At 40.4% G+C, this 23780-nt stretch overlaps 1 protein-coding gene across 1 annotated transcript in view; it reads left to right on the top strand.

Annotated features, from left to right (window-relative positions):
- PTAC4 (plastid transcriptionally active 4) overlaps nt 1-22563 on the top strand; it is a 161402-nt gene extending 138839 nt beyond the window's left edge. Inside the window, exons 9-11 of the mRNA XM_089436150.1 lie at nt 21507-21571; nt 21705-21779; nt 22057-22563. Coding sequence (XP_089292276.1) covers nt 21507-21571; nt 21705-21779; nt 22057-22176 — 260 coding nt within the window. The 3' untranslated portion in view covers nt 22177-22563. The remainder of the gene's footprint in view (nt 1-21506; nt 21572-21704; nt 21780-22056) is intronic.
- The last annotated feature ends 1217 nt before the right edge of the window (nt 22564-23780 follow it).

Genomic DNA, 23780 nt, shown 5'->3' with positions numbered 1-23780 from the left:
TCCTCAATGTTCCCTTGGCCAGGGACATTAAAAAATTAACTTCTTTAAAACCCATGAATTTCACCTTTGGAGAATTTAATTTTACCTAGAACAAAATTAATTAAATTTATGGCTTAGGATTTAAATTTAATTTTGCCAGAAAATTTAATTAATTGACTGATGAGGTGTTAAAATTGGCAACTAGGGCCAAACGTCATGTTGGTCACCTTATTCATGGCTGATTATATTTTTCTTGGATTCCTCTCGTCGAGAGGTGTAGGATTGATCTGAAGATCATCCGATTCCGATAAGTATTTATGGAGATATGAATTTATTTAGATTATGGACTAATTGTCAAAGTCGGCCAGCAACTTATGTAGGCTCAAAAGCCCAATAGACACATCTATTCAATCATCAACGTTTGCATATAAATACAGGATGTTTCCTCCTCATTTTGACACACACTTCTCATCCATCTCTCTCTCTCTTCTGCGCAGAAAAGAGTCTCTCTCTCTCTCTCTCTTGCGCAGATAGATCTCTCTCTCACACGTGGGAAGGAAGGACGCAATTTTTCCAGGGTTTGCAAGCTGCAGATTGAAACTTTGACTAGTGTTGACCAGCATTCTCTCTCTCTTGACTGCCCTAGTTTTGATGTTGATGCCGTCGATCTAGGGTTTGCTGTTGCTGATATAAATCAGATTTTTTTGTACTATTTCTCTTTGCTGAATTATTGAAGATAAAAGAAGATTTGATCAAAGGGTTTCCCCATATTGGGGTTTGTCCCTGGCTAGCCGCCACATCTTGTGTCTCTTGTCTTGGCTTGTTTTCTGTTGATCGTTTAAATTTTCCATCTGCACTTTACTTAATGTAAATGTGATTGGTAATCTGTGAATAATAAAAGAAAGATAAGTAAACTGCTCTAAGCATAGAACATACCATAATTTAACATGGTATCAGAGCTGAGGTGAAGACAAAGCCCAAGCAAGAGCAAGAGCAATCACCGAAGAGAAGATTGGCAAGGCTATCCAAAAGAAACCATGAGGTCCTCAACACACTTTTCTACTGAAGACAAACTCCGAGAGAAGTCTGACTTCCATGGATGGAAGATGTCTCTCGATCTAACATTAGAAGAACAAGAAGTGTTGGACCATGTGAGAGGCGGAATTGTTGAACCTCCATCAAATGCATCTGATGCTGCTAGGAACAAATGGACCAAGGGGGAAGTAAAAGCTAAGAAGATCATCCGGGACTCTATCGACAAACATTTGGTGGCCTACATCTCCGACTTGAACACCTCCAAGGAAATCTACGATAGACTGGTGAGTTTATTTAAAGTTAATGATGCAAATCAAGTTTTGTTCCTTAGAAATAAGCTGAAGGAAATTAAGAAGGGCAAAGATGAAAGTATGCAAGCATATTTCCTAAGGATCACCGAGATCAAGAACGATCTCCTATCTATTGGGGAAATAATTCCTGATAGGGAAATGGCACTCACAACTCTGGGAGGATTACCATCTGAATGGTACGTGTTCAGGACTACTCTTCTCAACAATAACGTAATTCCTGGATTTGAGGAATTAATGGCAAGATGCATTCAAGAAGAAACAAGGATGGAAGAGCAAGAAATGCCCATACCTAAAGGTCCTCCCGCTGCCTTTTCTTCTCATGCTAAGAAAAGAAATAATTCTAGGGCTAAATTCAAAGGAAAGGCTGGACCTAAGGGTGGAAAGAAAGGACGATGTTATATTTGCAATAAAGCAGGTCACTACGCAAGGGAGTGCCCTGATAGAAGGGACTCACACCGGGACGATGATCAAAATCCCGCTCATGGCAATCAAAGGAATGGCAGATGTAATAGCAAAGGCAAGAGAAGTGCCGGAAATCAAGGAAGAGGACAACCATTCAAAAGGGCAAGAAATTCCAGGTATGAATCTAACACCGTTAACAATAAGCAAGATGAATATTATCTACCAGCTGCTCTATCTACCTCTACTCCTCCGGACTTGCTGGGAAATTGGCTTATTGATAGTGGTGCCTCAAGGCATTTCATTGGTTACAAAGAAGTTCTCCATAATCTGATAGAGAAAGAAACCAACCTGGAAATTGTCCTTGGAGACAATATGAAATATCCCGTGAAAGGTGTAGGAAATGTCTCTCTTAAATTGAATCAAGGTAATACAATCCACCTACAAGATGTATTATATGTACCTGATCTTAAAAAGAACTTGGTGTCCATTTCAGCTATGGAAGACAAAGGTTACAAGGTGACCTTCAGTGATGGCAAGGTACATGTATGGAAAAACAATATTAAAGATGCCTTCACTCTTGGGTTTCGAGTTGATTCATTATATCAGGTCGGAGGAAGTCCGCTAGGTGTCATGTCTTGTGACACATCTCTTCAATCCGAACTATGGCATCGGAGGTTTGCTCATCTTCATTATAAAGCTCTACCCGATGTAAGACAAATGGTGATAGGGATGCCCGAATTCCGAGTAGAGCAAGAAGGTGTATGTCCAGGATGTGCTGAAGGAAAGCTCAAAAGGGGACCATTCCCCTCTAGCCAAAGCAAGACCTCCGATATATTACAGTTGGTTCACTCAGACATATCTGGTATGATACTTGTGAACTCCTTGGGAGGATATTCATATTACCTCACTTTTACAGATGACTATTCTGGCAAGACTTGGAGATCCTTCTTGAAAAAGAAGGATGAAGTGTTGTCCTGGTTTCGACACTTCAAAGCCTTGATCGAGAATCAAACCGAAAAGAAGATCACGATCTTAAGGACTGATAATAGGACTGAATATGAATCTAATGAGTTTCGTGATTTCTGTAAAGAGGCTGGCATTAAGAGGGAGACTACTACACCATATACTCCTGAGCAGAATGGTGTGGCGGAAAGAAAGAATCGTACGATCATGGAAGCTGTTCGTGCTATGCTTCATGATCAATGACTTTTGAAGTTTCTATGGGCCGAAGCTGCAAACACCGTCATATATGTACAAAACCGATGCCCTCATCAAGCATTGGGTTCCAAGACTCCTGAAGAAATGTTCATTGGTAAGAAACATGACGTCTCTCATTTTAGAATTTTTGGAAGCCCTGTATGTTTTCATGTGCCGAAAGAGAAAAGGAATAAATTGGATGCATTTGGAAAGAAATGAATCTTTGTGGGTTATAGTGAAAATACTAAGGGCTATAGAATCTATGTAGCCGGTCAAAGGGAAGTCGTGATTAGTCATGATGTCACCTTTGACGAAGATATGGCCCTTAGCAAGGTGGACAATCTTCCTACTTTGAGGAGCTCTCAAGAAGCTGACACTAGGGAACCAAAAGAAAAAGAAGATGAGACAATGCCCGATGTGGAAGAACCCATGGATCCTATTGATCCTCCTCTGCCTGAGCCTTCCTCTTCTAGGAAGAGGCCTTCATGGCTTAAGGGGACACTTGATGATGCTGAAGGACACACCACACCCCGTGGAACCTTCCGTGAAAGTAAGAAGCCGAACAGGTACCAGGGATACCTGACTATCATGAGCACTATCATCCAAAATGAGCCTTCATCATTAACAGATGCTGTCAAGCATCAAGTATGGAAGGATGCTATGACTGAAGAATATGAGTCTATTATGAAGAATGATGTCTGGGATGTGGTCCCCAGACCCCAAGACAAGACAGTTGTCATTTCTAAATGGCTTTACAAGATAAAGCATGCAGCTGATGGAAGTACAGAAAAGTATAAGTGTCGTTTTGTCGCTCGAGGCTTCTCCCAGAAGGAAGGGATAGACTATGACGAGATATTTGCACTTGTTGCCCGATATACCACTATCCGCTCAATCATAGCCCTTGCTGCTTCGCAAGGATGGAACCTACATCAGATGGATGTCAAGACTACATTCTTACATGGTTCGATCAAAGAGGAGGTCTATGTGGAGCAACTCGAAGGATTTGAGATTTATGATCGAAAATCTCATGTGTGCAGGAGGTTGAAGGAGGCCCTATATGGGCTAAAGCAAGCACCCCGAGCATGGTATGAGAGGATTGATAGCTACTTGATGAAGCTGGGATTCACTAGGAGTGAAGCCGATCCTAACCTTTACTTTAAGGTTGAAGATGACAGACCTCTCATACTGGTGCTGTATATTGACGACATCTTTCTAACAGATGCAGACCCTCTCATTCACAAATGTAAGAGGGAGCTGGCTTCTGAATTCGAGATGAAAGATCTAGGACTCATGCACTATTTCTTAGGACTCGAAGTCTGGCAGAAACCAGGGGAGATTTTCCTATCTCAAGGAAAGTATGTGGTGAAGATACTGGAAAGATTCGGCATGGTGGAATGCAAGCCCGTAACTACCCCGATGGAGCTTAACTTTAAGAAGTTAAGCGGTAGTGTTGTCGGACCCGTTTTACGAAATGCTACCAAGTATCGACAACTCGTTGGAGCATTGATGTTCTTGTTGAACTCTCGTCCGGATATATGCTTTGCAGTCAACACTTTGAGCCAACATATGGTTGACCCTCGTCACTCACATTGGATTGGTGCCAAGAATCTGTTGAGATATCTTCGTGCACAATCAGTCATGGATTAAGATACACTGCCGAAAATGTGAGACCACTTGGGTACACTGACGCTGATTGGGCAGGCAATGTGGAGGATCAGAAGAGCACATCCAGGTGCTATTTCTCTTTGGGATCTACCTCGATATCTTGGATGAGTAGGAAGCAGAAGTTGGTGGCTCTAAGCACTGCTGAGGCAGAACACATTGCTGCTAGCATGGCCTCCTGTGAGGTAGTCTGGTTGTGAAAGCTCTTCAGTGAGCTATTTGGATTTACATTGGATACCACTGTGATTCTATGTGACAACTAGAGCGGGATCCGTTTATTAGAAAATCCCGTATTTCATGATTGCTCCAAGAATATCGATATCAGGTACCATTATATTTGAGATATGGTGCAGCGAGGAGCAATAAGGCTCCAACATATCGGTATAGATGAACTGGGCGCCGACATTCTGACAAAGCCCCTAGGAAAGGTCAAATTTTTGACTTTCCGAGAATGACTTGGTGTCGTTCAGAGACCCTCTGATGAGGGTCAAGTATGATGTACTGAGCTCTGGGAGCTCCAGGGGGGGCGCGGGGTACTTCTTGGAGCAACATATGACCACAGGGTGACTCACCATCCCCTGTTGGTGCACTTTGTACAGGGTAAAAGGTTCAACCTTCCCCTGTGACACCCTGTGGCGACTATGGAACAGGATGATTAGTTCTCTTGTGGGCCTGGATGATGTGTTCTCCATGGCGATTGTGGAACAGGATGATTCGTTCTCTTGTGGGCCAGGATGATTAGTTCCCCGTGGCATCCACTGGACAGGATGATTCGCTCTCCTGTGGACAAGATAATTCGCTCTCTTGTCGAGGCATCCTACCCATGCAGTCTAGGACTCGTGGGAAGTACCTCTCATCTGATCAATGAGCAGGGAAATGAGGATAGGGACCATAGTAGTACCGATGGACGCATCGTTGTATCTACCGTACTCCCTATGCTAGGATGACCTTCATTGATCTGGGATCAATGATATTGGTATGGGACGAGTGAGAGTGGTACCCACTATGACACTGACTTTAGGTTAGTAGAGGACTGGTTTGGGACCAATGGTACACACTCTGAGACTGACTTCGGGTCAGTGGAGGATGGTATGATACATCCTCGATCACTTCTTCATATTTCGAGCAGAGCGGAACAGAGCAGAGCAGAGCAGAGCATGGCAAGGCAGAGCAGAGCATGGGTCAGGCTGTACAGGGCAATGCATTTGATGGATGAATAGTAGTGACAGTCCGACAGATTGCAGATGAAGTTCTCCCTAGTTGAGAGGGAGTGTTAAAATTGGCAACTAGGGCCAAACTTCATGTGGGTCACCTTATTCATGGCTGATTATATTTTTCTTGGATTCCTCTCGTCGAGAGGTGTAGGATTGATCTAAAGATCATCCGATTCTGATAAGTATTTATGGAGATATGAATTTATTTAGATTATGGACTAATTGTCAAAGTCGGCCAGCAACTTATGTAGGCTCAGAAGCCCAACAGACACATCTATTCAATCATCAACGTTTGCATATAAATACAGGATGTTTCCTCCTCATTTTGACACACACTTCTCATCCATCTCTCTCTCTCTTTTGCGTAGAAAAGAGTCTCTCTCTCTCTCCTGCGCAGATAGGTCTCTCTCTCACACGTGGGAAGGAAGGACGCAGTTTTTCCAGGGTTTACAAGCTGCAGATTGAAACTTTGACCAGCGTTGACCCTCATTCTCTCTCTCTTGACTGTGCAGTAGGTGAAGCTGACTCTCTTTGGAAATCCGTTTTTGGCACAGGAATCAAGGTGATCTGACCTCCGGTTTGGAAGATATTGACTGCTCTAGTTTTGATGCTGATGTCGCTGATCTAGGGTTTGCTGCTGTTGATATAAATCAGATTTTTTTGTACCATTTCTCTCTGCTGAATTATTGAAGATAAAAGAAGATCTGATCAAAGGGTTTCCCATATTAGGGTTTGTCCCTGGCTAGCCGCCACATCTTGTGTCTCTTGTCTTGGCCTGTTTTCTGTTGATCGTTTAAATGTTCTATCTGCACTTTACTTAATGTTCATGTGATTGCTAATCTGTGAATAATAAAAGAAAGATAAGTAAACTGCTCTAAGCATAGAACATACCATAATTTAACATGAGGGGATTAATAATTTTTTCCAACCCTCTAATATTTAGCCATGGTGTCTAATTATGAGGGACCATGCACTAAATATTTTTTACACGAAGATTTTTCAATTTAATACATGAAGGGGGAACAATCGTTCATTATAGACCTTCAAAAGTACCCATTTCTGCAACAAAATATAATCCAGTAGACCAAGTGACTTGTAATAAAATAATCTAGCCAATTAACTAGGATTATTCCCAAATCACTTTTACATAGACTCGATCTAAAACACTAGGACTCGCCTAAGATTTTAGTGACAAAATCCACTCTAGCTTTGGGGTGAGGGTGGAGGGAAAAACTCTACCGATCATTTGTGTCTAGAGACATAGATGAATCAGTGAGACAAAAAACCTCCTAGAATGGAGATCGTCACCAAAACCATAGGTTTACCTAGGCTGTTACATACAAACATGGTCATACTAGGATTATTTACATTATACATATGCATAATGGGTTGACATCTTTACAAAACTGCCGACTGATGATAAAATCTGAAAGGTGCGAACGCTTGAACATGATAGATCCCTGTTGCGAAAAAATGGGTGTACTGCTATGGGGTTGTTGACACACAATGGTCAACACGCTGCTAAAGGAACATTGAAGTAAATTGTGCTTAAGCATAGAACATACCATTGGTATCTAAAATTAACAGGGTGTCGAAGCTCAGATGAAGACAAAGCCCAAGCAAGAGTGAAGCAAAGCAATCACTAAGGGAAGCTGTTGGACAAGGACTTGGAACTAGTCCCAATGACGACTACATCTTTCTTTAGATCCGATGATAAGATTAAGGACAAATCCGACTATCATGCATGGAAGATGACTTTGGATTTGACTTTAGAAGAGAATGATGCCATGGACTATGTCAAAGGAAGAAAAACAAAGCCTCCTTCAAATGCATCCGCTGCTGCACAAACCAAGTACAAGAAAGGTGAGGTAAAAGCCAAGAAGATTATTGTTGATTCCATTCATAAGCCTTTGGTTGCCTATATTTCTGATTTGGAAACATCTAAAGCAATGTATGAAAAGTTGTGTGGGATGTTCAAAGTAAACAATGCAAATCAAATTCTCTTTCTCAAAAACAAGCTCAAAGATATCAAGATGGATAGAGAAGAATCCATCCAATTCTACTTCATAAGGATTACCGAGATCAAGAATGATTTCCTATCTATTGGTGAAGTCATTGGTGACTGAGAGCTCTCTCTTATTGCACTTGGGGGCCTTACAAGAGATTGGGATGTGTTCAACACTACCATTCTCAACAATGACAGGATTCCGGGATTTGATGAACTATTGGCTAGATGCACTCAAGAAGAAATAAGGATGATGGAAAGAGACAAGCCCTCAAATGGAAACAATCCTACTGCCTTCTCCGCTCATTCTAAGAGAAGGAACAATGCTGGTCCAAGGAATCAAGGACAAGGGTTCAAGCCGAGATTCAAAGAAGGAAGAAAAGGAAGATGCTTCGATTGTAATAGGTTTGGCCACTTCGCTAGAGAATGTCCTCACAAGAAGGACACTTCAAGAAATGATGCCAACAATAACAATAACTTCAAGGGCATGGCAATGAAAGGAACAACATGTTCAACAACAAAGGAAAAAGGAATGCTCCCACTACTCGAAATGGAAGTGGTCGTCCTCCCAAGAAGTCGAGAAAATCCAGGTATGATGAAGTTAATGTTGTAAAGCAGAAAATAATTTTATTTCTGCCCTCTCCACCACCTCTCCTCCATATACATTGGACCATTGGTTGATTGATAGTGGTGATTCAAGGCACTTCACTGGGTACAAAGAAACTCTCTCAAACTTGGTTGAAAAGAAGACAAATATGGAGATTATACTTGGGGATAATGCCACTTATTCCGTGAAAGGAATTGGGACTATCACTCTTCACTTAACTCAAGGTCAAACTCTTCATTTGCAAGAAGTGCTATATGTACTTGATTTGAAAAGGAACTTGGTTTCTATTTCTGCGATGGAAGACAAAGGTTTTAAGGTGACATTCGTTGATGGGAAGGTTCGTGTTTGGAAAAAGGAACCCAAGAGATGCATTCACTCTTGGATTCAGGCTTGAAGGTCTCTATCAAGTTGGAGGAAGTCCGTTGGGAGCAATTCTCTTCAATCTGAATTATGGTACCGAAGATTTGCTCATGTTCATTTCAAAGCCTTACCTGATGTAAGGAAGATGTTCACATGAATGCTTGAATTCAACTTAAATTATTAAGGTGTTTGTCAGGGATGTGAAGCTGGAAAACATACAAGGGAACCATTCCCCTCAAGTGAGACTCAAACCACCAATATTCTTCAATTGGTCCATTCTAATCTATCAGGTATGTTGCCTGTGACATCTTTGGGTGGATATTTGTATTATGCTATTTTTGGGGATGACTTCTCTTGCAAAACATGGATCTATTTCTTAAAGAAGAAGGATTAAGTATTCAAATGGTTCTGCTTCTTCAAAGCCTTGGTCGAGAATCAAACCGGGAAGAAGATCAAAATATTGAGGACCGATAATGGGACCGAATATGAGTCAAATGAATTCAAAGACTATTGTAGAGAAGCTGGCATTAAGAGGGAGACTACTACTGCATATACTCCTGAACAAAATGGTGTTGCTGAAAGGAAGAATCATACTATCATAGAAGCCACCCGTGCCATGCTTCATGACCAAGGTCTATCGAAGTTCTTATGGGGAGAAGCTGCCAACACCACTATGTATGTTCAAAACAGGTGCCCACATCAGGTTTTGGACTTCAAGACACCCAAAGAAGTATTCACCTGTAGGAAACTTGATGTTTCTCATTTTAGAATTTTTGGTTGTTCCGTATATTTTCATGTGCCGAAAAAGGAAAGAAACAAACTAGATGCATTTGGGAAGAAATGAATGTTTGTGGGCTACAGTGAAACTTCGAAGGCATATAGAATCTATGTGCCTCGTCAAAGGGAAGTGGAATTAATTCACGATGTCACTTTCGATGAAGATTTTTCTCTTAGAAAGATCCGAGATCTTCCTATTCCTAGGAAGTATAATGATGATGTTGATGCAGAAAAGCAGGATGAACCTCCGCCTGATGAACCGATGCCTGATGTTGAAGGTCCGATGGATTCCATTGATCCACCTCCTAGTGAGCCCTCTACTTCAAAGGAAAGGCCTTTGTCGCTCAAAGATACTCTTGAAGACGCTGAGAAACATATTGCACCAAGGGGGACATTTTGTGAAAGCATGAAGCCAAACAGGTACCAAGGGTACTTAGCTACCATGAGTACCATTGTACAATCTGAGCCTTGTACATTCAAAGAAGCTGTGAAGAAAGAAGTTTGGAAGGATGCGATGAACGAGGAGTATGAGTTGATCATGAAGAATGTGGTCTGGCATGTGGTTCCTAGACCCAAGGACAAGTTTGTGGTCACTTCAAAATGGCTCTACAAGATCAAACATGGAGCTGATGGGAGTGCTGAGAAGTTCAAGGCCAGATTTGTAGCTCGAGGCTTCTCTCAAAAGGAAGGAGTAGACTACAATGAGATATTTTCCCTAGTTGCCAGATATACCACCATTCGTTCGATTATAGCCCTTGTTGCCTCACAAGAATGGAATCTACACCAGATGGATGTCAAAAATGCCTTCTTGCGTGGTTCACTTTAGGAGGAAGTGTATGTGGAACAACCCGAGGGGTTCGAGGTTCAAGATCGTGAGACACATGTGTGCAGGTTGAAGAAAGCCCTCTATGGGTTGAAGCAAGCCCCTAGGGTTTGGTATGAGAGGATCAATAGCTATCTTATGATGCTGGGATTTACAAGAAGTGATGCTTACCCGAACTTATACTTAAAGGTTGAAAAGGACAAACCTCTCATTCTGGGCCTTTATGTGGATGATCTCTTTTTGACAGGTGATGACCCTCTCATTCATAAATGCAAGAGGGAGTTAGCTTCCTAGTTCGAGATGAAGAACCTAGGACTGATGAATTATTTCCTAGGGTTTAAGGTCTAGCAAAACCCAGGTGAGATTTTCCTTTCTCAAGGAAAATATATTGTGAAGCTATTTGAGAGATGTGGGATGGTGGACTGCAAGTCCGTGACTACTTCGATGGAACTCAACTTTAAGAAGCTATGTGGAAGCACTGCTGCACCCGAATCGGCGAACCCTACCGAGTATCGTCAACTTGTGGGGGCCCTGATGTTTTTGGTCAACTCTCGTCCTGACATATGCTTCACTGTGAACACATTGAGTCAATATATGGTCAAGCCTCATCACATTCATTGGATTGCTGCCAAGAATCTCTTGAGATATCTTTGGGGCACAATCCACTATGGACTGAGATACACTGTTGGGAATTTGAGGCTAAATGGATATACAGATGGTGACTGGGCTGGTAGTGTGGTGGATCGTAAGAGCACGTCTGGGTGCTGCTTCTCTTTGGGGTTTGCTTCTATGAGAAGGAAGCAGAAATCGGTTGCACTAAGCATTGCCGAGGCCGAATACATTGCTGCGAGTATGGCCTCTTGTGAAGCAGTTTGGTTGAGGAAGCTCTTCAGTGAGCTATTTGAGCACGTGCATGAGAATTCAAAGTTGGTTTGATACTTTTTGGCTCCTCATTCAATCTTATGGAAGGTTATAAAAAGGAAGATTGTTTCATCTCAAAGGTGCATAATTTGTCTCTCAAGTCCGAAGTTCGCATTCTTCCTTGTGATATGAGGTTCACATTTTCTCTTATGGTTTGAGCTCACTCTCTATAGTAGTCACACCCTATTCTCCTTATGTTTGGCTTATGGAGCTCGCTTGTACTCTGGCTTGGTCACATTGCATCTTGCTAACACCTCGCAATAACTTATGATAATTCTGTTTCACTATCCTTTGACTCGTTTCTGGTTTGTGGCTAGTACTTCATATGATAGTGTCATGCAACAATGGCTTGTATCACCTCTGGTGGCACACATTAGTGACAGTGGCTCGTATCTCTTGGTTGGTGGCACACCATATCATCCTTGAGCCATAACTTGGAGTGGATTTGAGATCAGTAACTTTGGATTGATGAACGACTGTAATAATGTAATATGACATTGTTGTATGAACCTTTGATGACAATGGAAATGGGTTTTGACAACCATTTTATACAATACACAGTTGCCATCAACACACATTGTTTCTCTATGATTTGGTTGGCATCAACACATTGTTCCTCTGTAGAATTGGCATCATAGTTCCTCTGTGGTATTAATGGCATCCCTGTACAGTATGTATGGCATCCCTGTACAGTATGTATGGCATCATATATATATATCTAGGACGGAATTGGTATGGCATCATATATGTAGTAGTATCTATATATGCCATTGTATATATTGCAACAACAATGTCATCTATATTAGTCTCTGCTGAAATATCTCTAGTTCCTTCTATTTTTTGCTCATTTTCTGTTGAAATATCTCTTGCTGTCCCTTTTATTTGCTGCTGAAATTTGTCTGAGTAGATCAAAATGTCTTCTTCTTACTTTAAGAATGAAGAAAAGCTGGTTGATGCTACGAATTTCTTCCCTTGGAAGAGCATATTGGATATTACTCTTGAGGCACGTGATGTACTTGAGTATGTTGAAGGAGAGGTAGTAGAACCAACAAAAAACTCTAATGTTGCTATCAAGGCCAGATATAAGAAAGGAGAAGTCAAGGCTAAAAAGATTATCCTTGATTCTCTTGGAGACCATCTCATCACCTATGTCTCCAACTCCATCTCATCACCTATGTCTCCAACTTGAAGAAATCCAAAGAAATGTATGATAAGCTGATTGGAATGTATCAAGTGAATAACTTGAGCCAAATTTTTGCTCAAGGATATTAAGATGAACAAAGGAGAGACCATTCAAGCATACTTCATGAGGATCTCTAAAATTAAAGATCAGTTGTCTACAATTGGTGAAATTGTATCTGATAAGGAGCTTGTGTTGATTACACTTGGAGGTCTTTCTCCATCTTGGGAAACTTTTATTACCACCATCAACAACAATGACAAGTTTCCTACATTTGATGAGCTCTTGGGAAAGTGTAGTCAAGAAGAGGCCCGAATGATTTCCAAAGGAAGAATTCCCAAGCATGAGGAGGGAGAACCTACTGCCTTTGCTGTCCAAGGCAAGAAGCAAAAAGGAAGAAGAGGCCATCACTGTTCAAGAAAACCTGCTCCCAGATCCAACAATTCCTTCAAATGGAACAAAGACTTGTCAAAAGTCCAATGCTACAATTTCCATAAGCATGGTCACTATGCCTGTGATTGTCCAAAAAGCAGAAGAGCACCGAGATCCAACTACAACAATCATACCAACAAATCTGATTATAGAAGAAGAAGGGAAGCTTCTTCTAATCGTAAAGAAAGTTACCGTTCCTCAAGGAACCCAAGTTATAACAACAATGTAGCTGAAACACAATCATAATACTTTCTTGTTTAAGCTCTTTCTAGTTCCTCTCCTATAGATTCTTGTGACAACTGGTGGTTGATTGTGGTGCCTCAAGGCACTTTACTGGTTATAAAGAAGTGCTCTCAAATTTGGTTGAGGGATACAAATTTGAAAATCATTCTTGGAGACAACTCTACATATCCTATAAAGTGATCTAGTTCTGTTTCGTAAAACTATTTCACTTCAAGGAGTTTTGTATGTACCTGGTTTGAAAAAGAATCTTGTATCCATATCTGCTTTAGAAGGTAAGGGAATGTGTTGATGGTGCTAGAAAATCCGTCAACCAAGGGGTCTCCTCGATGTGAAGTCCCAATTAGACCTCACACCGTTTGGTGTAGGAGTCCCATTTGGAATATTGGCTTGGTTGCCATATATCTCAAAGATATGCCTTGGATCTAACTGTCAGCACGAGAGAGAGATGCACTGGTGTCTTCGAGAAGCGAGGAGGCGTGCTTGGTGAGTGTTCAGTTGTAAATGTGTCAAGGTTCTTCTTCTACGGAGAGGGGAGAAAAGTGAGCCTCCAAGTGAGAGGTAGTTGTACCACCCACGAAGAGATACACGTGAACCGAAAGGATCCGTCTAACATCCAACGGAATAGTCCACAGAGGATGCGACGGTCATTACAACCAACAAATGAAGAAAAAATTGTCTAAAATCCTGCAGAATAGTCCACAAGGATGGGACAACAATGACAACCATTATAGCACATTCTCAATAAGATAAGTACTAAAATAACTGAAATAGTTCAACTATTTTAGCACATGTGAAAGCAAACATGAAATACAAACATCCGCAAAATAGTCTTACAAACATTCATAATCCATGCATGAAGAATGCGCTGGCCTTGAAGGTTTCTGTTATTAAGTAAAAGTTCCAAGACACATGTTTACAATGTATATCAATAGCTCCAATAGTGGAACATTGGAGCCACTCCTTGCTTCTCAAAGAACTAGCTTATCTCTCTAATGCCTTGCAGGTGGAGCCAAGGTGAAAAGTCTGTTGCTCATACAATGAGGGAGTATATATAACCAAGGGTGAGTCTTTGACTACCCTCATCACTGTTTGACTTCCTATGACTTTTTCAACTTTCATGAGTCTTTACATTCCATGTGTGTCCTTTGGACTTCCACTTTACAATACATTTGAATACAATATACATGGTCCACAATAGTGATGTAGCATATGAACACTCATGACATGACACTGTTGACATGGACTGCTTGATGATGTGGCAATGTCAAGTCATTGTTGCTGCTTAGTGTTGGATGTCTTCTTGGATATGCTTTCTCTTCACCTCCACATGGCTTGGTGATGCAGAGTCTTCAATGATCTTTAGTATTGGATGGTGGTTGCAAACTTGTGTCCCTTTGCTTTCTCTCAATTGATCCACTTGTGAGTTCAGCTACAAGAGAGTCTTTAGGCATGCTTCCTTCCTTCTCCTTCTCCATCATCTTGCCATTACATGATAGTGTACCCGTTGTTGCGATTCACCCATGACGAGACAACATCAATCTGAAAACCCCCTAGTCTAAGATGATGCATTCTGGTCCATCAACTGAGCCTGGGATAAGTGACAGGCTGGGGAGAGGGGCTCAGTGACTGTGCATTGCGCAGTTCCAGCAGTCAAGGGGAGAGCTTGAGCTTTGAGACTGCAATGTGCGCAACTTAGGGAGGTTTGAAGGACAAGATTGTGCAGTTTCTGGACGCAGTGGGGTCAGGTTGAGGGCAAGGACACTAAAAAAGCCTACTGTGCAGTTTTGGATGTCAAAGGAGGTTGGGCTTCTGTGCAATTCCAACAACCAAGGGAAAAGCTTGAGGGTTGAAGATGAGAAGTGTGCAGTTCAGGCCCGGTTGTGGGACATAACTGCACAATTTTGGGGGTCAAGGTTGGGAACTGGGCACAGGAATTGCGCAGAGCAATAACCTCGGGGACAGGGACTGCACATTGCGCAGTTCCAAGCAGCAAGGTCACAACTTAGAGGGCTAAGGCTGTGCAGTGCGTAGTTCAATTGGGGCCCGGTGAAGCTAAGTTGTTGGGTAGGGAAGATTTTCCGAAAATGGCTTAGTGTGGGATAGGTGATGAAGTGTGGTGAACCTTGATTGTGATCACACACTTAACATACTTTGATGACACGACAACATAGATCATCGGAACACATTAACAAAACATTTCCCTCCGTGTGACTGCCTCACGACAAGATACGACAAGTGCGCGGCAAGTGCAACACTTAAGATAGAATTTAGGACGACCGTGACGACACTTGTGCGATAGTTGTGTATGATGCGACCTATATGTACATGGTTAGGACAACTCATATACACAAAGACCGAACTTCGAAATCATCAGAATAGGCTTGCAAACATTGCATGACAACCAAACATGCCAAAAGACGAAAGTTAATCCAACATGCAAAAGGGGCCAAAGCACTGCAAGAAAGCTCATGAAATGAGCTCTAGTGTTTGAAACAACAATATAAAAGGCCAAGGAAGGCTTTGAAATTGAGTGTAAGCCAAAATTTTGGAGGGTGTTGCAGTAGCTACAACAGAATGAAAGTTGCTTTCAGAAATGGTAAAGTTCTCACTTGGCCGATGAGATCTAGCATGAGAGATGCCTTCACTCTGGGATCAAGATGTGAAGGCCTGTACAAAATCAATGGAAGACCAATTCATGCACTGATCCATGACAACAATCATCAAAGTGAACTTTGGCACCGAAGGTTCGCTCATTTGCACTATAAAGCATTACCTCATGTGAGAAAGATGGTTTCCAGCGTGTCGAAGATTAGAGCGGATCATGATGGAGTTTGCCAAGGATGCACTAGAGAAAATCAATTCAAAGGACCATTTCCTCAGAGCAAAAGAAGAACCAGTCAAGTACTTCATCTTGTACATTCTGATTTATGTGGACCTATGCTTGTAACTTCTCTTGGTGGCTACTTGTATTATATAATCTTTGTGGATGATTTTTCTCGCAGGACATGGATTTATTTTTTGAAAAATAAAAGTCAAGCATTTAACATGTTTAAAGACTACAAAGCTCTGGTAGAAAAACAAATTGGAAAGAAGATCAAATTCTTTGGATCTGACAATGGAGGAGAGTTCACTTCCAATGATTTCATCGACTTCTGCAAAGAAGCTGAAATTAGGAAAGTGACTACTGTGCCATATAACCCAGAACAAAATGGTGTGGACCCAGAACAAAATGGTGTGGTCGAAAAAAAGAATAGAACTATCGTGGAAGCAATCAAAGCTATGTTGCATGATCGGAAATTACCAAAGTTCCTATGGGGAGAAACTGCTAACACAACTTTCTATGTCCAAAATAGATCCCCTCACCATGCCCTAAACAACATGATTCCTGAAGAAGTCTTCTTTGGTGAAAAGCTTGAGGTGGGGCACTTGAGGATCTTTGGCTATCTCGTCTACTTCCATGTGCCAAAAGAAAAGAGGAACAAGTTGGAAGATTCAGGTAAGAAAGGACCAAGGTACGTTTGTTGGTTATTGTTGGAATTCTAAAGCTTACAAAATATATGTACTTGGACAAAGAAATATAGAGTAGAGTAGGGATATAACATTTGATGAAGATGCAATTCTTGGAAAGGCAAGAGACACTCTTCCTCCTGCTAATGTTGATAGACAAGAGGATGTATTTGAAATACAAGAAGATCCTGAGGCTGAAACTGATCTTGCTGATGAACCCATGGAGCCCATGGATCCCTTGGATCCTCCTCCATGTGATCCTCCTGCTAGAAAAAGACCATTATGGCTTCGTGACACTCTTCAAGATGCTGATAAACATGCTGCCCCCAGAGGAACCTTCAGAGAAAGCAAGAAACCATGCCGGTTCCAAGGATATGTTGTAGCCATGAGCAACATTATTCAAACTAAACCATGCACTTTTGAAGAAGTTCTGAAAGATCAACTGTGGAAAGATGCAATGGCTGAAGAATATGAGTCCATCATTCATAATGATGTATGGGAAGTAGTTCCAAGACCCCAAGGTAAGTTTGTTGTGTCTTTTAAATGGCTGTATAAAATTAAGCATAGTGCTGATGGTTGTATTGAAAAATATAAAGCTAGATTTGTAGCCAGAGGTTTCTCTCAGAAAGAGGGAATAGATTATGATGAGATTTTTGCACTTGTTGCTCGATACACCACCATCCGTTCTATTATGGCTCTAACTGCTAGCTAGGGATGGACTCTTCACCAAATGGATATGCAAACTACTTTTCTGCATGGTTTCCTCAAGGAAGAAGTATTTGTGGAGCAACCACAAGGCTTTAAAGTACATGACCGAAAAACTCATGTCTGTAGACTGAAAAAAGCCCTGTATGGTTTGAAGAAAGCTCCAAGAGCTTGGTATCCGCACATTGATAGCTTCTTAATGAAGCTTGGTTCAGGGTTATGGGGGAGCAACTCCCCCCTCTCGAACCCGGGGGCGACCCCGAGAGCGTGCTCCCAAAATTTGTTCGCGCTCCCTAATTTTTTTTCACTCCCTGCCTATTCAAGAGTGATAGAGGGAGCTCTTGAAGATTGGAAACAATTTTTTTTGAGTGGGGCGGCCTAATGTTCAAGCCTATGTCCCTAGTGTTGATGTGCAGTTCATGGTAATGTTTAAGAATAAAAGTAAAAGGATCCTTCTACTTAAATTTTTAACATTACCATGAAATGACTTAGGATGTTTGAGAGTGGTTTCGACCTCATTGGATTTCATATGGAGAAAGTAGAATTTTAGATCTCAAACAAAATCCAATAGACTTTATCATTTTTTTAGGATTTCGGGATTGAGGAGATTGCAATGTTTCCATTGGATTTTTTCATGTACATATGAAACTTGTATTTAATCAAGAGAACCTATTCGTCTTTGCGGGGGAGACTCCCGATAATCAAGAGCACCTAGGGTACTAGGGTATGGAACTTGTGTTTAATCAAGAGCACCAAGGTCGTTCGACTATGCAGGAGGATTTCCCAATAAAGCACGAGACAATAAATTAGAAATTTCTCGTGGCAAGAGGGTCAAGCAGTAGATAATAGATTTACTTGTCTTTTCTAGTTTCAAGTACTTTTTATAACTATTGACTCTGTCATATTTATTATGGTATTCTTTGTAAACAATATATGGCAATTTAAGTTTGAAGTTGGCATTTATAACTCATTGGTAATGAATTATGAATATGATGCTTCGTGAAAGCTGAAAGTTGAAACATTTCATTTCATGTTAGATATCCTTTGTTATCATTTGGTTACTTGGTAATGGTGATGGTTACAAGTACAAGTTACATCTTTAGTGATCAATGATGATAAATGTTATATATTGAATTTTGAAAGCTTGAAACTTTAAGATTGATGAATCATGAGACTCGATATGTTGTATGTTACTAACTTGTGGACATGGTTGATGAAGATTATAGCTTCTAGATGATTGATGTTATATGGTTCAATCCATGTTTTTATGTTTTTAATATCTAATTCATCATCCACATGCTTTTGTTGACATATATGCATCAAAATATATAAAAATATATACTATATGAAAATTTGCTCCCGATTCGCTCCCGAACCAGGAGTTTTTGAAATTGTTGCTCCCCGCTCCTGCTTCTGCTCCCAAGTAACTAGAAGCAATGTTGATCCAAATCTTTACTTCAAAACAATCTAAGGTATGCCTTTGATTTTGGTATTATATGTTGATGATTTATTTTTTTATTGGTGGTGGAACTCTTATCCTCCATTGTAAGAGGGAGTTAACTTCTGAATTTCAAATGAAAGATCTTCATTTGATGCACTACTTTTTGGGTCTAGAAGTATGGTAGAGACCTGGTGAGATTTTCCTTTCTCAAGGAAAATATGTTGTCAAACTGCTAGAAAGATTTGGCATCATAGAATATAAGTCCATGAATACTCCAATGGAGATTAATTTTAAGAAGCTATGTTGTGACGCTGCAAGACCTGATTTGGCTAATCCTTCCGAGTATCTACAACTGATTAGGGCATCGATGTTCTTAGTGAACACTAGACCGGACATATGTTTTGTGGTCAATACTCTGAGCCAATATATGATTAAGCCATCACATGCACACTTGATTGCTGCAAAGCATGTGCTGAGATACCTGCATGGGCCCATCAATCTTGGATTGAGATATACTGCTAGAGATGTAAGATTACATGGGTACTTGGATGTTGATTGGGATGGTAACTCTATTGACAAAAAAAACACATTTGGGTGCTGCTTTAGCTTAGGATTTGCCATGATACCTTGGACGAGTAGAAAGCAAAATTCTGTAGCCCTTTTTCACATCCGCGGATCGGGAATCTGAAACTGTGGATTGGGAATCCGAAACCATGGATCGGGCCTGCGTAGTTCCAGATTTCTAGGAATCGCCTCAAACAGAGGATCACCCAAGGATCTGTACGGGACGCGGTTCTAGCCTTAGATCCTCAAGGGGGGGGGGATCATGCAACACTGGGTTGGTTTGTCACCCAAGGTTATCTTATGTCAAACTTGTTTTAGGTGCTTCATTAGTTAGAAATTTGTTGAGGTAGACCTCATATAAATAGAGGTCACCTCAATTTCATTTTCATCATCACTTGTGGGTCAATTCGGTGTCCTTGGGGATTTTAGCCTAGTTGAAATAGTCTTGTATCTTTGTGGAGATGTGATCTTTTGTGGAGATTTTGCTTTTGGAGACATTCTCTTGTTGTGGAGACATTGTTTTGAGATAATAAGGATTGGTTCATGCATCTCTTGTAAGTATTCTATATTGTTGAATATCTTTTTTATGGCTATTACATGGAATGGTAATTGTTAGGGTTTCTATGTGCTAGTTTTTTTTGAATATTTCTCTATGAAACCTTGGCAAAGTATTGTATGCATTACCCTTAAGAATGTGTAGAAGTCCCTTGAATGAACCTTCATGTTAAGCTCTATTTAATGATTTTATCCCCTCATAAATGATAGCTAGGGTTTTTCTTACCCTTACTCCATACTAGGGTTTGATTCTTCCATGAGTAGGTCTCCCTCCTGAATCCACACCAAAGATCAAGCACTAGCCTTTCCACATAGGTGATCACACCATAAAAACTTTCTTAAGCCGAAATTTTCTCCCTCTTCTTAAATTTTCGATGTTTTAAGGCAAGTCGCTAGTCTAGGGTTAGGGCCAAATTCAACTAGGATGAGTGTGTCTATCTTTGGGAGTGTTCTAGATGTGGTATTTCTCTTATTGCCTCAAAATCATCTTTAGACATTTTCCACAGTGAATTCTTCCATTTTAGGGCTGATGTCACAAGCCCTAGGTAATTTTGCCCTAGGGTAACCCCTAACCTAGCCCTACGCTTCAACTTGGGGATTTTTGAAGGCTTGTTGTTCCAAATATTGATCATATCTATCTTATCAAGCCTTTTCTTGGATTTGTGTAACTTGATAAGCCTTTCCCCTTGCCTATTCACTAAACCCTAGGTCACTCATGGCCTAGATAGGCCTTTGGAAGGCACATTTGGCCTTGTCCTTTTGTTGAGTCTCATTTTTTAGCCTATCTTTGTCACCTCCAAGCCTTAGATTTGATCTCTATTAGGTGACCTACATAGGGAAGCCTCCCTTGTGGTGAAAATCCACTAAAGAGCAGGAGGTGGTGGCTGTGGTGACAGTGGGCCTCCACCTCATAGTGTTGTCCCTTGGTCTAGTCCTTGTCTTGTGAGGCCTCTCACAAGATCTGCTATATTTTGAGGCAACAGGCCTCATCCTCTTATTATAATTCACTACATTAGTTGCTGAAAAACGTTAGAAGTTTTGCAAGGAATTTCATATGACGAATTAAAGTGTATAAAATGTATGTTTCAATTGACTTTTTGTGCAAATATGCATAAAATTTTCTTCAGAACAAGATAATATTTTTTGTTTTGTTTGGATAGGTGTATTAGAATAATACCCCCCCTGAAATATTGTCAGGAAATATGCTTGTCATTATTTATCAAATCTTCCTGCATCTAAAAAACTAGACGTAAATTCATTGCACATTTTCCTCTATTATTTTGGTTGTTATTGTCAGGATAATTCCCTTGGACCTTTTTCATGTTTCTTCTGTGAAATCTCTTTTTATATATCTGCAAAGGAAAATGTTTCTTATGTGTTCTCTGGAACATGTTATTTCATTAATCTGAAAATCGAAAGGTTTCTTCCTTTTACAATGTAGCTGTAATCTGGAACTGACTTGCTGATGCTGGCCAGCTGTCTATGTGGCCACCGTTAATATTTGACATTGCTATGCTAAAAGTGGAATTACATTGTTATGACTTCCACTTTTGACAATCTGATGATCTTCGTGACTGTGAATGCAGTAATGGCGCTGGAGGCTGAGGCAGATGCCCTTAATGAACTCAGCACTGATGATCTTGAAGGACAGGTTGGTTTACCTTTCTGTTTCAAGGGAATTTCATTATCTTATTTTTACAGGTATAATCTCATTTTGGTTCTTGTCATATCTTCTCCTGATATTTTACTCAAATGCATTTTTCTTCTATCCTATTTTTGAGTAGTTTGCATTGCTGGAGGGTGCTTCTGTCGACAACGACCTAGCAAGCTTGAGAAAAGAAGTTGCTGGAATCTCTAAGGTATGGTTGAATGCCTACAAAATACACAGATAATGAAATTTTCAGTAATGGAAACAATCTGTTTATGGTGTTAGTAGCTTGATATGCAGAGTATATCAAATGTACAATTTAGTTCTGTTGTTGGCCCACTTGGGGAAGTGCTACTGCATTATACATTCAACGGGCATAATAATTCTTTTCTTCATGTCTCTGCTTTATGTAGCCCGTTTTGAAAAATCTGGTAAAATTATGAATTTTTTGACAAACCTTATCTTCTGTCCAATATTTTATGTTGCAGAGAGAGGGACTTCCAGCTGGTCGGTCCCCTGTGAGCAGTGAGAGGCCATCTTATCCCTTTAAGGATTTGGAAATTGAGAAAGAGCTGAATGATCTTCGAAGGAAAACAAAAGAATTTTGATATCTTTGTTGGCCAAGTCTGTACCATATATTCAAAGTACAATTGCAGGGCATGAGGACCAAAGCTTAATCCATTGTCTCTCTTTGCATTGCCTCGTTGGGGATGAAATTCCATGTTGATTCTATTATGCAGTTGGGTAAAAAGCATTGTGAATATTGTAGTTGTGATGCTAAGATATTGAAACAAGAAGGGCTTGAAAGCTCTCATTTAATTCAAGTCTTCAGTCAAAGTTGGGCCTTGTTGCTGAACCTGATGCTCAAATTTGTTAGCTGGGGAATGCCTCCATTGTAAGTCTCTAAGTAGACATAAAGTCAATTAGTAGAGATATTTCTTTCCATGTAATAGAAATATATCTTGGAATGGATGACAGCTCACATTTTGTATTGATTCGAGTCTGTTAACATTCATAGAGAACATACTTCCAAAGTGCAGAATGTTTAAGCTCTTAAGATTTAGAGATTCCCAATGAAAATAATTCTTAGGGTTCAAGTATCTTGAAGGTGGGGGATCATCATCTTTCCCAGGCTTCCACATTTGTGAAGAACTTTTGCATGCTCATCATTCCCATGGTAACTTTATGCGTTCACATAATATTTACCTATGTTCTTAATAATGTAATTCACTTGAAAGCTTTGCTTTCGCTAATGTTTGGAATTTTTTTTGAGGGGTGGGGGGAGAATTAATGCTGCATATGAAACCCGTCAATGTCAGCCAGCTTATAATCAAGGGTTCTATGCCCGGGGTTTGAGCCTAGGTTATTAACATGGTAATGCCACGTCTAAACAACTTGACCATAGCCTGAGAAATGATGTTGGAGTTTTGGATGCAACAACTTTTAAATTTTTATTGCAAATTTGTATCCCCATATAAAATACTAAAGTAGTTTGTCCTATTAGAAGCATGGTAAGAAACTGAGTGTTTTACAAAGATAGGTCTCAAGAACAAAATTTTAGGATATTTCCTTACTGAACACATGTTCACAACAATCAAATGCTCATTGATTGTTAAGTCTAAGTGCCTCCCTGTAGTATTAGGATTTATTACATTTTAATCATATTTTTAAACATATACTGGGTATGTTCCCTACTTTATTGGCTATGGGCTTGGGTTCTTGGTGTTTAATGGCATCCATCGTTTTATTTCAAATGATTTTAAGCCCCATCCGACTATCCCTTACCAAGTTACTACATGCACCGATAGAAAGCACTACAATGGCATGCTAATTTTGTTTAGTGTAGATAGCCTCATTATCATTAGTGTAGGGTAATTGTGTTGAGCACTCACAATAGACTTCACTTGACCTTTTTACTTGTGACTCAGATCTGTTACCAATCTGGTTGGCTAAAGTGATAGATGCAAAATGCCAATTTTACGTATCTTACTACATCAATCACACAGCATATTTGTGCAATGTTCTAGCCTGGTAGATCATGCGATAACTTACCAATTGATGTGCTATTGGTTATGGGATAACTTTCTGTCATGCATTATTGTTCCAAAATGCAATTTTTTTGAAGGTTTGTCTGTGATCTCATTCATAGTTATAAAGTTGGCACATATTGATCAAATCGTTTTTTGATATTATGAATTTCGTCTCTAATTTT

Source organism: Pinus tabuliformis, chromosome 5_2 (assembly GCF_031772625.1).
Source record: "Pinus tabuliformis cultivar Carrire ecotype Pingquan chromosome 5_2, CPIR1, whole genome shotgun sequence".
NCBI classification, from domain to species: domain Eukaryota; kingdom Viridiplantae; phylum Streptophyta; class Pinopsida; order Pinales; family Pinaceae; genus Pinus; species Pinus tabuliformis.
This window is presented reverse-complemented; position numbering and strand designations above follow the sequence as displayed.